Source organism: Excalfactoria chinensis, chromosome Z, assembly GCF_039878825.1.
Source record: "Excalfactoria chinensis isolate bCotChi1 chromosome Z, bCotChi1.hap2, whole genome shotgun sequence".
In the NCBI taxonomy this organism is placed as follows: domain Eukaryota; kingdom Metazoa; phylum Chordata; class Aves; order Galliformes; family Phasianidae; genus Excalfactoria; species Excalfactoria chinensis.
Genome location: NC_092857.1, coordinates 53,103,997 through 53,116,835, shown reverse-complemented (window position 1 = coordinate 53,116,835; position 12,839 = coordinate 53,103,997). Strand labels below are relative to the sequence as shown.

The following is a 12,839-nucleotide window of genomic DNA, read 5'->3' as shown; positions in this document are numbered from 1 at the left end:
GAATAGTGTTTGACACAGGAGAGTGCTGCAGACAGCTGTGCAATGAACCCTGCTTTGATCACGTGTTCTTGATTATTAACATGGAGCGATAAAGCAGTCAATAACTGCTACAGTGTACCATCTGCCCAAGGCTTACAGATGTCTCATATGCTTCCATAATGCTCTCTTGCTGGTTTCCTCATGTTTTCTGTCCCTGTTTCCATTCTTACCTCCCTTGTTTCTCTCAACAATTTTCCTGACAGTCTTCTGGATGCATGCCAAAACATTCCAACATTTTTCTTACCTGGCAGTTTTAAAGACTCTGTTATGTAAGAAATTCTACTAGTTACCCCGTTTTGTGATCATTCATAGAACTGGACTGTAGAGTGACCAAAATGAAGGACTGCTGCATCTTTCCAGATATGCTTCAGAACAAATATATAAGTATCTTTATGCAAGCACAAGTATTTCAACACACTCAATCGAAGTAACTTAACTGAACAGCCTCACAATATTTTGTAGAGGGAATCAAAGTACATAAACTGCATTTGTTTGCTGAGGTCAGATAGCACTCTTCCACTTATGCATTACACATGGAGAGAGCAAGTGCAACACAAGAATACCTGAGAGTGCTTGGAGACCCAGTGACGTAACACATTCAGGACACGATTAGTGGCTGCTCTGCGTATTATGAACTCTTTGTCACACATGCGTTCAGAATTGTTAAAACCTGTGAGGAAAATACACAGATATAGGAATTAAAATTAACGGAGGCATCAAAATTTCTTCAAATACTGTACTACTAACTGCTAAATAGAAGGCTTGTTTGAGCCTTTATGAGTAATGAGAATAAGAAAGCTTGTATTTAAAACACGATCATTTAGACCACTATAATCATGCAAAACCAGTACAATGTAATCTTGTGCATCATAAATAATACAGACATCTACTTGGTTCACTGTTCAGCTTTAGAAAGATGAAGAGTATTGGCTTGTGTCATGAACACTGAGTCAGGTGTCTCTTCAGTATGAAAGAAACAATATAAAACATGACTAACCCAAAAGCAAACAGAGCCTGTAATCAAGCAGGTTATAGAAAGCAAGTATGATTTAGAAACAGGAAAGTGGTACATAATATAAGTGGTACATTGTAAGGAATCAGAGCAGGATAACAGTATAAGTACAGAGGAGAAAAAGGTCAACACAAGAAATGCTCCCCCCTTCATGAAAGCAGTATTGTATCTACTATTCAACGCCACGTACAAACAGCTGATTTTTTTTTTACCGCTGTAGTGACAAGAAGGTGGGAAGTTATACAGAAAACACATTTGCAGACTGAAAGCAACAATGTGCCAATTGCAGCATTTCCCCACATGTCTTATAATGACAATTATATTTTTTTTAGTCATCAATATTTACTCATCCAGAAATGTTTTTAAAAATCATAGAGTCAGAGAATTGCTCAGGTTGGAAAAGACCTTCAAGATCACTGAGTCCAACCACAATGTAACCACACTGCCCTAATCCTAACAACCCTCTGCTAAATCATGTCCCTGAGCACCACAAACGGTTTCTAAGCACATCCAGGGATGGTAAGTTTCTTACTACATTCACACCGTTGTTTCTTTCTTGTCTAGTTTTGTTGTAGCTGTATATTGCTAACAAAATGATTACATTAAATACTCCTGTTAAAAATGAAAACAACACAACAAACAATAACTCCGACAAAACTCTTGAGAAGTGAATTTAATTTTTTCTCTAGGTGTTTGTTGGATTTGATCTTACACTAAGTCATCTACACTGGTTTTCCATTTCACACAGTGCTGAGTCCAGGAACAATTGGAAATTCCCTTATTTATGGACCGGCGCTTTGCAATTTTTTTGGCTGAAAAGCTGTTCTGAAGCCTGTATATTATTAGAAATAGCAAAGGGGGATTAAGCATCTATTTATTCTGTGAAAAGAACATTGGAAGTATCCTCAGAGGCTAGTATTAGTATTACAGTATTTTTATTACAGACATTTAATACAGTCAGCCCCAAAAACCAAAATTGCTGTTCTGTATTTTCAGACAGAAGGAAAAAAACCCAAGTGTAACTGCAATTATGCATCTCTTACTACAGGTTGGACCCCAAACAGATTCTCTACTATTCTATTTCACAGAATGCTTTTTGAAATACGGCATATTACACTGTAGTTGATACCTAAGACTCAGTATTGAAGAAATTTTCATATTAACGCATCTTCAGGAGTTTCGTTGCCCATAAACAGCAAAGTAAATAAAATCTCTGAGGCTTGACTTAGTAAAAGGTAACCTAGGCAACATTTTGTATGTTAATTTTCTATGCTTTTCGCAGTTAACCTCTTGCAGAAGCAATTAGGCATACACATTATAAACTGCTCAATTAGCCACTTAATTTCAGCAATGAAAGTCACAATGAAAATTATGTATTAATGCAGCAGAGTCTCTATGAAAGTAACACTAAAGTAAAAAAGTTTTAGTAAGTTGAAAGGAAAAAAAAAAATAAAAATAGAGAAAACTGCAGGGACAGTTTCCAGCCAGCTGCAAAAAAGAAAAAAAGAATAAAAAGAGCAAGAAACGAAAAATGTAAAGCCTGAGGGATTACTCAGCAAACTTCTATGGATCTCAGAATGTCATCAATTTTTAATCCGTAATTATCATCAACAGAGTCTAAGCAGCATAACCAGTCAGATCCACATAGTCAGCAGCTAATGTTGATGTCTTGATTGGATACACAGATATGCCCAATTGTGTATGAAAAGAACTTAGGTGACCAGAGACGTATGGGTGTAGAGGTATATTTAACTCCCTTTGTGTTAACTCTCTCTACATATACATGTACAAGACTTCACTAAACAGCTATGTAACATATTTGTTCAAAACTGAAAATCTATTGATTTCATAACCGCTCTGTCTTTAAATACCAAAACCATCAGAATGCCAGGACACACTTCTTTCTCTATTCACAAAACACAAAACAAAACGTGGCGCACAATTTCATCCATCTTATGGAAGTCAATGGCAAAAAGAGATCATTAATTTCACTGAGCCTCTTTGCTCATTAACCACAGGTTTCTTACTCTGCAAATGCAGAGCTGATGTATGAGAGGCTGGAAGAGATACAGAGCCTGTTAAGAGACTGCCCAGGATTCTTAATTGAAGCACAAAACTTTATGGGTCTGCAAATGTATCAGCTAAAAGAAACGGCACTGAACTACAGACTAGGGAACCAAAACAGGCTTCAGCTCAGATGCTAACTGCAATAAATAGAAAGGTTTAATTATACATCTCAGATCTATCTGAGAGTTTCATTCTAGCAAGCAGTTTCCTGCTAGGCTTTCATCACTGCCAGATCTATGCTGGTAATCCTCACATACTTTTCCTACTTGGTTTTGGTCTAGAAAGAATTTTTAATTCTGATTACACAGTCCCTTGCATAATATCATCCCTGTCTGTGACTTAGGCTCTTTAACACTCTTAACCATGAAGTCTATAAATCTAGGTGGACTGAAAAATGAACAAAATAGCCATACTTCATGTCTTAGTTGCAGCTGAGATGGAATTGTTGTCTTCAGAGTGTCTTGTATGATGCTATGTTTTGGTTCAAGGAGAAAAACAGTGTTGATAACACACTAATGTTTCTAGTTGCTGCTAAGCAGTGTTGTACAGAGCCAAGACCATTCACAGTGAAAGGTCCAAGGAGCTGAGAGGGAGAAGAATTAGTTGACTTGAGCTGGCTGGAGGAATATTCCATATCGTATGACATCATGTAGGAGAGTTTTGAAGGGGTGGGACTTCATTTCATTCTCTTCTGCTGCTTGGGGGTGAGCTGGGCATTGGTCAGGGGGTGGTTAGCATCACTTGTTTGCGTATCACTTGTTATGTACATTCATACATACAGATTTTTATAGACATAACTATTATCCTTTACTTTGTCTTAGTAAATAGTTTTATTTCAACTCACAAGTTCCACTGTTTTTTTCCTGATTCTCCCCCCCCATTCAACTAGGAAGGAGGAAGAGCGCGCAAATGACTGTGTGGCACTCAACCACCTGCTGGGTTGAACCACGACACTTAATCACTTGAAATTTTTGTCTAGCTTACTACGAAGAAGCAAAACCTTATGAAAAACATCTTTAAAAAAGCATGCATGATTTCCTCTAAGCTCATCTTCACTGTGGTTCCAGAAAAGGAGACAGATGAAGAGTCTCATTTAGCAGGAAGCTAATATTTTCTAAGATTTAGTGAGGGTTCTAGACTGAAATACATTTCCCATGTAGGGCTACATGCAGACTCCAAAGTGAAACAAGAAACATGCCATAGCATATATCAGTTCTGGTCCTGAAGGATGCAGTCTTTCCTCATCAGAAACAGCAGCAACATTTCTGATCATTAATAATCTTCACTGTAATCAACTTTCAAGAAACTTTTTTTTTCTTTTTCTTCTTTTATTCCCTGCAGTATCTGTTGAGCTGCTTCCACATGTATTTTCTTCACATAATGGTGATACAGAACTTTTACCACATGCTGTCAAACACAGTGCTGACTTGTCACCACTGTTAGTTATTAGTATTAGTATTAATTCTAACATAATTTAATCATCCTGCTTGTGCAGCTGTCTTCAGATTGTTATGCAAAATCCAGTTTCATCTCCAGATGTTTTTATTACAGGTACTATTATCAAAACTTACAGTTTTGAATTTATCACCAAGGAAAACAAAGGCGTTGAATAAATGTGAATCTCAACATCTGAAGACACAAACACGTTAGATTACGACAGTATCTTTTACATAAGTAGTTTCCTTCATGAGAAAGCCCACAGCACTTTCCATAGGCAGATGCCATCATTATCTATCCCATTCATAAAGTAAAAGCTCAGAAGGATACCATGTACCACTCTAAGCACCACCTCTAAGCAAACCTGACTCTATCAGAAATTCTCATAATTCCCCATTTAAAAGCCACTCTCATTCAACAAACTCATTTATACTATGTCACCTTTTGCACTGCTAAAGGAATTGATCAATGTATACTCACTTTTATGCTTTGCTTAATATGTCAAAAAAGCCTCTGAGTTAATTGCAATAACTGTAACAACTTCATTTTATTTTTCAGTGTTAATACAGTAGGACATGATTCCTGACCACAATAACTAACTTGTCAAAAGCTTTGATAATAGGTCACCTATTTGGAATGACTCGTCTATATAAAAAATAATTTAAATTCCCCAAATTAGGGGAAATTTGTCTGTACTTAAGAAGAGTAACTACAACTACTTCCTAGTGACTCTCCTAACAAAAAAGTCTTCATTTCTAAAAAAGCATTTTATCAGTCAGTTTCAACAAAATACCCCGGAATCATATAACAAAGCTGCATTAGCATCTGAAATGGTTGAAAACTGCAGTTCAACAAGGGAGGAGGTAACAACCAACACCAGAGTCTCAGTAAGGTGGAAGGGGAATGTCTGCTGACCATAAAACAGACAAATAGTAATTTTTTAAAACAAGTGTAAAATATATTTCTCTCTCTTATGTGTTTTTTTCTTCTGATAAATACACTCGTGGTCTGTAAGCCAGCTTCATGATTCAGCCCAGCTCAAATCCTAAAAGCTTAGGGTCGGCAAACATCAGCAGTACTTTCTGACGTGGATAAAGTATAAACAGAACACCCAGGCTTTGAGCAGAGAGATTTTCATACACAGATTAAAACTGAAAAAGCCTCTGCAACACAAGTAGCACACACACACACACACACACACACACACACAATTTTAAAAGGCTTTCACTGACACAACTAAAAAGTTTTGCTGACTGTTTTAAAGATATACATGTTTTTTGGACACAGATTCTCAAGCAAGTAATTGAGTTTCACACATTCTCACAGAAAAACATTGGAAAGCAAGCAGTCTAATATTGATAAGAAATCTACATTTGCAAGGATTCTGCTCTTGTTCTAATTTCTTTCATTATGACATTAGATTGCCATACATCAGCTAGCTGGAGAATGGCAAAGCTGGAAATAAGACCATTTATATTAACAGAGGAAGAGAAGCAAAAAAGAACATGAACTCCCACTCACTGCATAAAGAACAGCAAATTTGACCAATAATATAGTTCTCCTTCAGGAATTACCAAATGTATATATTCAGACACTGTCATATGTTCAGTCCAAGGCTTGAAGGTAGGAATTATCAAGTCTAATCATACTCTTCAGGCTACCTTAGTTTGAGAGAGGCATATATAATCATTTACTATACTCTGGCTTGGCTTGTTTCCTTGTTTCATCAAGAGTTAACAGCTGACACTGCATCAAAAGCAATGATCATTACAAAAAGAAGAAATCGAGTACCCAAAGCATTTCAGGCTTTTAATTTCACTTTCACTGGTCCTTGGGACTTCTGAAATCATTTTGTTCTAAGAAATATGCTGCTGAAAATCCCTGTTGCATCCACCCACGTCAGAAGTAATTCCAAGTATGTATTTGACTCTTCTGCCTAAAGCCTCCACAGCAAATACAATCTAACTATCAAATCAAGTCAAGGGATTATAGTCTTAGTAAAGTAAATCCCATTGGATTCACATGCATCAGCTGATGTACAATAGTGTAACACATTAGATAGAGCTACAATTACTGATTTTCATTTCTGCAAAATATTTAAGAGAGAGGTTGGTAAACTATTTTTAACTAAGTCTTGCTTTAGAAAGGATTTTTCTAATAATAGAAACTTAAAAGACACATAACTGAGACAATGCAGTTATTATTATGTTGTGAACTCGAACCTAAGTGCAGAAGTCTAAAAATCTCTCTGTACAGTGAAATAATTTTAGATCAACAACTGGGAAATAAGATAGATGTCTAAATAATATGCATAACATCAACCCACTATTTCAAGTCCTAATCATAACATTAAGGCTGCAAATTACAGTGATCTAGGTGAGATGTTAAAACAAGGGTATAATGAAGAACGAAAATCCTCCTTTAAAGTCAACTATTCAAATTTGAAAATTCTCCCTTTTATACTACCTTAACTAACGCTTACTGGTACAGGTTGCTCAACACCAAGAGTATAACTGCAGTTACATAACTTGTTCTAGAAATCTAAAACACAGCTTAGGAAGTAAGAAACAATCAAGAATCTGTTAATGTATTTGTAAGTAAAATTCAGCAGCAAGATGAAATTGCATTTTTATTTTTGGAACACTGTGATAAACATATGGCTTCAGAGAAAACAGCGTCGTTCACTCCTCTGTAAGATAGATAAAAATGAACATGTGTGTATTAGCATTTCCATATGCTATACCCTCACAGGGAACGAGTACCTATCTGTAACTTTAGTCTACAGCACATACTACAATACATTTTCAAAACTAGGAAGAAATGGTGATTCCATTAAGGTCAAACCCTATTCTTTTCCTCTTTCAGCAATAACAAAGAGAGACAACATGGAGTTAATGTAATTCACCAAAACCCAATGTTAAATTTTGGTTTACATGCCTACATCTTCGAAACCATATTTGCTTTCATGGAAGTTTTATAAATATTTGCTTGTATGTGTGACATCCTAGTCCAATTTTCTACTGAAACCATAGGCCACGCCATCAAAATCTCATGTCTGTATTTCTAATCATAATTCTACAAAAGAACAGATCTTCAATTTGAAAAGCTGTTGTAGCCAACTATGTTTACGCATTTTAGGATATCATGACAAATTTGCAATGCAACAACAATTCCTTTAACTATGACTTATTTATATGAAATAACTGTAGGAAATAATTGACAAAGAAGAAAAGATTTCTTTACCAGCCTACCTTAACAATCATATTTGTAATTTGTTTAGTACATCTTGAACAGTTTTTTATTGTGGTAATGTCTGACTCATCTTCCGTGAATAAGGACAAGAATAGCAACACTGCAGCTGATACATCTTTTAATTTCTATGTCAGCCAAGTGACTTTGCCTCGATTCCTGCCATGCCTCTCAGTTGTTAAGGAACACAGAGGCAGTTTTTACCTGCTGAAGTGTTTCTGCAGTTCATCTCCAGCTTTTCATTTCTTTAATTACAGACTGCGTATACTTTCAACCTGCTTTATCAGCAAAATGTCCATCTTTCAGCTCCCCAGACCATTTATGACTGGGCTACAAACTAAGCAATGCAGGGGAAAACAAACAAACAAACAAAAACACACACACAAAACAAACAACAAAAGCCACCAATAAAACCTCCCAAAACTTATCTCACCTGTCTTATAGAAGGTGATACAACATCAGTGGGTGCCCCAAATGTAAAGAGGATAACTGGTAATCTAAACAACCTGCGCTCTCTATGAACTCAGATTATATAGTCCAATCCTCCTCTTGTGAAGTTTTTTTTTCCTTCCTTGAAAGTGGTCAAAATTCTATTCCAACTTCCTTCCTCTTTAGCTTAGGAAAGCAGTGTGAGAAAATGCACGTTCAACACAGCCTGCTCAATTAATCACGGTAGGATCCAGTTTTGGGGTTCTGGAATAAGCACTGTACTATTCCCCTTTCTCGAATAAAGAAAATGTTTTTATCCCAGTGTCAGTTTGCTTGCAGGTATGTATGAAACAGAGCTTTCCCTGCAGCCGCTCCAAGCTTAGTGCAATAGGTCAGGAAGCCCATGGTTAATGGTGTTACAACTCAGGAATTCTCCACTGCATTTACACTTTTTCCCAAGAAGCCAGCTTCTTTCATAAGCCTGAATAAGAAAAGGTGAGAGGGCAACCTATAGAGAATGGTTTTCCAAATTTCTGGTAAAGTAAGAAAAATCATTGATTTTCCTCTGACTTTTAACTTCCAAAAGAGACAAAAATAAACATCTTGAAGCCATTGTTCCAGTTCAAAGTTATTGTTCTATCAAAACTGAAAGGGAGGATTCAACTTCATTTGAACGTTTAGCCAGTTACCTAAAATTGCTAAGCAACAATTTTGTTCCATTTGAAGGGCTCTTAATTCAGGAGCAAAAATAGAAATCTATTCAAATTCACTACAGAGTAGGTGAATATCATTTAGGGTTTTCGAATTAGAAGGTAGATTCCAAACAAATTAGTTTTAATCTCTATTTTCATTTCCCTACTGATTTCCCAGTAAAATATCCGCTGGCAGGAGAAAACTTACAGAAATTAATCACAAAAGCAGCTTGGTGAACATGTGTTAAAGTCACAGCCTACAACAGAAAATAGTTTGCCTCTCTATGGCAACAACTACATCACTCCCTGCTCCCCAAAGAAGCCAGCCCAGCAACACCAACACTGGCTACGTCCAACACCACAGACGACATCTGGTTAATTCCTGACAACTCTCTAGCCACAAAGAAAGAAAGCTGGCTGGTCTATTAATGGTTAATTGTCACATAATCCTTTCTGATGAAGAACAGTGCCAGGCATAAAGCAAGCCAATGAGGATTTACTACCCAACCCCACCTGTAGCTCTTCAGTCAAAATGTGGAACACAAGGAAGCTACGTAGTATTCAGGTCTCAGGGCTTCTCAAACCTTCCCAAGTCTGCATGAATTGGTCTGGAAATCTCTTTATCATATGTTCCCAAGAGGGAACAAGCACACTCACTTTCCCATTTCCTGGCTAAAACTAAAAATAAAAACAAACAAACAAAAACCTTTCTCTGTTCTGCAGAAAAGATCAAGGGAGGATACCAGCTCCCACACAAACCCTTTTCTTTTGTGGAGCTAAACATGGCAGATCACTAACACAAAGTAGGGACTGGAAAGGTATACAGCTCAAACATGACTGCAAACCAAACCTGGAACCATGATGTCACTGATTTGCTGATATCCTGCAAGCATGACAGGAAGTTAGATGCCTGCAAATTAAATGTTGCAGCTCCATGTAGAAATCTACTACTTAAAGCATTACAGTTAAAATTAAAGTCTGCTTCCAACTGCATGGAAACAGTCTCCACAATATCTGCCATGCAGTTGTTCCCATCTACACTGCAGTATCCTCATTGGGTTAAATGACAGTACTCCAAAATAAAAGATTCTTTGTATTTCAAATATAGATTGGGATATCATCGTTATTTATTTTTTATTTATATTTTATTTTTTCCAGGTCAGAATTCCTAAGAAATTTACACAAAGCTTTTCCAGTAAATAGAATTAAACGGTATATATGTACACCAGAAAATTACTCAGTGCAAAAGTACTGTAACTAGTACTAACATCAACGTTTATGCTAACATACTGAAAATCAACTAGAAAAAGATACAAATTCTCTGGAGTACATAGTCATATTAAAGAGTTAAAGTGCCAAGTACCCCAAACAGGCAAGGGCATGAAAGCTACATCGAGTCCCTCTTCACAATCATACATGCAACTACAAATACATGAACACACGCATATGCACATAGGGTCCCTCTTGTATCATTTGGTACAAAGTGTTATTCCATTACTCCAGTTGGAGATTATGCCAAAACAAAACAAACATACTGGGACACAGGGGACTGGCTAATAGTCTGAGCACCTGCAGAACATCACCACTGGTCAATACCTAAAATAATCTAAGCAGCTCTCACTGAAAGATTTTGCTGAACTTTCTCATGACATTTTTAGCTTTTCTAAATAAGCAATCAGTCATAATCAATCTATGATAGATTTATTAGAAATGACCCACGTGACCCACAGTGTAATTTGGGTCTCTACGGAACATGAATTACTACATTGAGCTGATTGTTATATTTCCCATAACGTGATAGTAATCAAAGCAGGACTAATGTGTGTCAAACTTCAGAGTCCAAAGGACTCATCTGACACAAGTTCAGTACATACTCGGCTTTCAAGAGATACATCGTTCTGGAAACCAGAACTGTAATTTACAGAAGTCTGTTTCTGTTAGCTACCACTGCTACCATTAAGATACATTACTGCATACAGACATCCACAGTGACTCCGGGCAGACAAAGGCATTTTATATGCATTTCAGTGTCTCATTTTCACATCAAAATTTTCCAAGAGACATAGAATGGTTTGGTCATGTAGTTCCAACCCTCTGCTATAGGCAAGGACACCTCCCTCTAGACCAGGTTGCTCAAAGACCCATGCAGCCCAGCCTTGAATGCTTCCAGGGAGGGAGCATCCACAACCTCACTGGGCAACCTGTTCCTGTGTCTCACCAGACTCACAATAAAGAATTTCTTCCTAATATCTAGTCTAAATCTCCCCTTTTCCAGTTTAAAAGCACTTCCTCTCGTCCTGTCACTACATGCCCTTACAAAAAGTCCCTCCTCAGCTCTCCTGTGAGCTCTCTTTTAGTACTGGAAGGCCATCGTAAGATTACCCCACAGCCTTAGCTTCCAGGCTGAACAGCCCCAGCCTGTCCCTGTGGGGGAGCTGCTCCAGCCCCCTGATCATCTTCGTGGCCCTCCTTTGAACCAGCTCCAGCAGCTCGATGTCATTCTTGTGTTGGGCCCCCAGAACTGGATGCAGTACTCCAAGTAGGGTCTCACAAGAGCAGAGTAGAGAGGAAGAATCCACCTCCTTTGAGCCGGTGGCCATGCTTCTCTTGATGCTACCCAGGATACAGCTGGCCTTTTGAGCTGCAAGAGCACACTGCCTGCTCATGTTGAGTCTCACTAACTGACACCAACAAATCCTTCTCCCCAAGGCTGCTCTCAAGCCATCCTCTGCCCAGTATGAATCTCTGGTTTGGATTGCCCCTATCTAGATGCAGGCACCTGCCTTTGAGGTTGGTGTGGACCCAGCTCTCAAGCCCATCCCCCCTCCAGGTCCCTCTGGATAGCATTTTTTCCCTCTAGCATGTGAACTGTACCACTCGGCTTGGTGTTACCTGCAAATTTGCTGAGGGTTCACTCAATCCCACTGTCCATGTTGCCCACAAAGATGTTAAATAACATCTGTCACAGCAACAATCCCTGAGGAATGCCACTCGTCACAGGTCATCTAGCTCAAATCCTCTGCAATGAACAAGGACACCACAGACACACCAGGCTGCCCAGGGCCTGATCTAGTCTCACCTTGAAAGTCTCCAGGGACAGGGCACCCAGCACAACTCTGAGCAACCTATTCCAAGGCCTCACCACCCTCTCTGTGAAAGACTTTTTCCTCATGTCTAATCTAAACATGCACTCTTAAAGCCTGAAACCACTCCCCCTTGTCCTGTCACATCAAACCCAGCTAAGGAGTCTGTCCCTTTCTTTCCTGTAGCTCCCCTTTAGACACTGAAAGGCTGCTATAATGTCACCTTGCAGCCTCCACTTCTTCAGGGTGAACTGCCCCAGCTCTTTCAGCCTGTCCTCATAGGAGAAGTGTTCCATCCCTTGATGGTCCACATCATGTTTGTGATTTGAAAGATGACTGCTTGAGTGATACTTAGAAATATTCTTTGATAAGGTAGAAGTAGCAAAACACAGAGGTTTCAGGAAAGTATTCTCTATCCTGAATCACACTCAGATAAATAATTCAAGTAAAAATTGATTTACCACCAGAGATATGGCCAGGCAACTAACTGAAAGGGACGGTACATAAGCAATTCATTTTTGAGAAGATGCTTTCAAACTTCCAGCTGTTATTTTAATTAGTGTTTTAAATCCTTAAAATTATACAGAGTAAAATCAACTTATACCCTTACTAGCATGGGGCTTATTTTCCTTCATGCAAATCATATTTGTCAGAGATACTCCCCCAATGACTTTTTTTTCCTGCTTTTCTCACTTTCTCTCCTCTTCCTTTCATATGCATTTTAAAACCACATGCTTATACTGAAGAAGCCAGGCCCTCCTGCCAACCTCAAGCTTCCATCCCACTCCTATCCCCTCTTGTAACACGTCACCTTGTTCTCGTGAAAAATGG

At 38.2% G+C, this 12,839-nt stretch overlaps 1 protein-coding gene across 2 annotated transcripts in view; it reads right to left on the bottom strand.

Moving 5' to 3' along the window:
* The window catches only part of RASGRF2 (Ras protein specific guanine nucleotide releasing factor 2), a 119,698-nt gene that overhangs the window by 30,895 nt on the left and 75,964 nt on the right, over nt 1-12,839 (bottom strand). For both annotated transcript variants that reach the window (XM_072359131.1, XM_072359132.1), the window contains exon 18: nt 603-709. In XM_072359131.1, the coding sequence (XP_072215232.1) occupies nt 603-709 (107 nt within the window). The remainder of the gene's footprint in view (nt 1-602; nt 710-12,839) is intronic.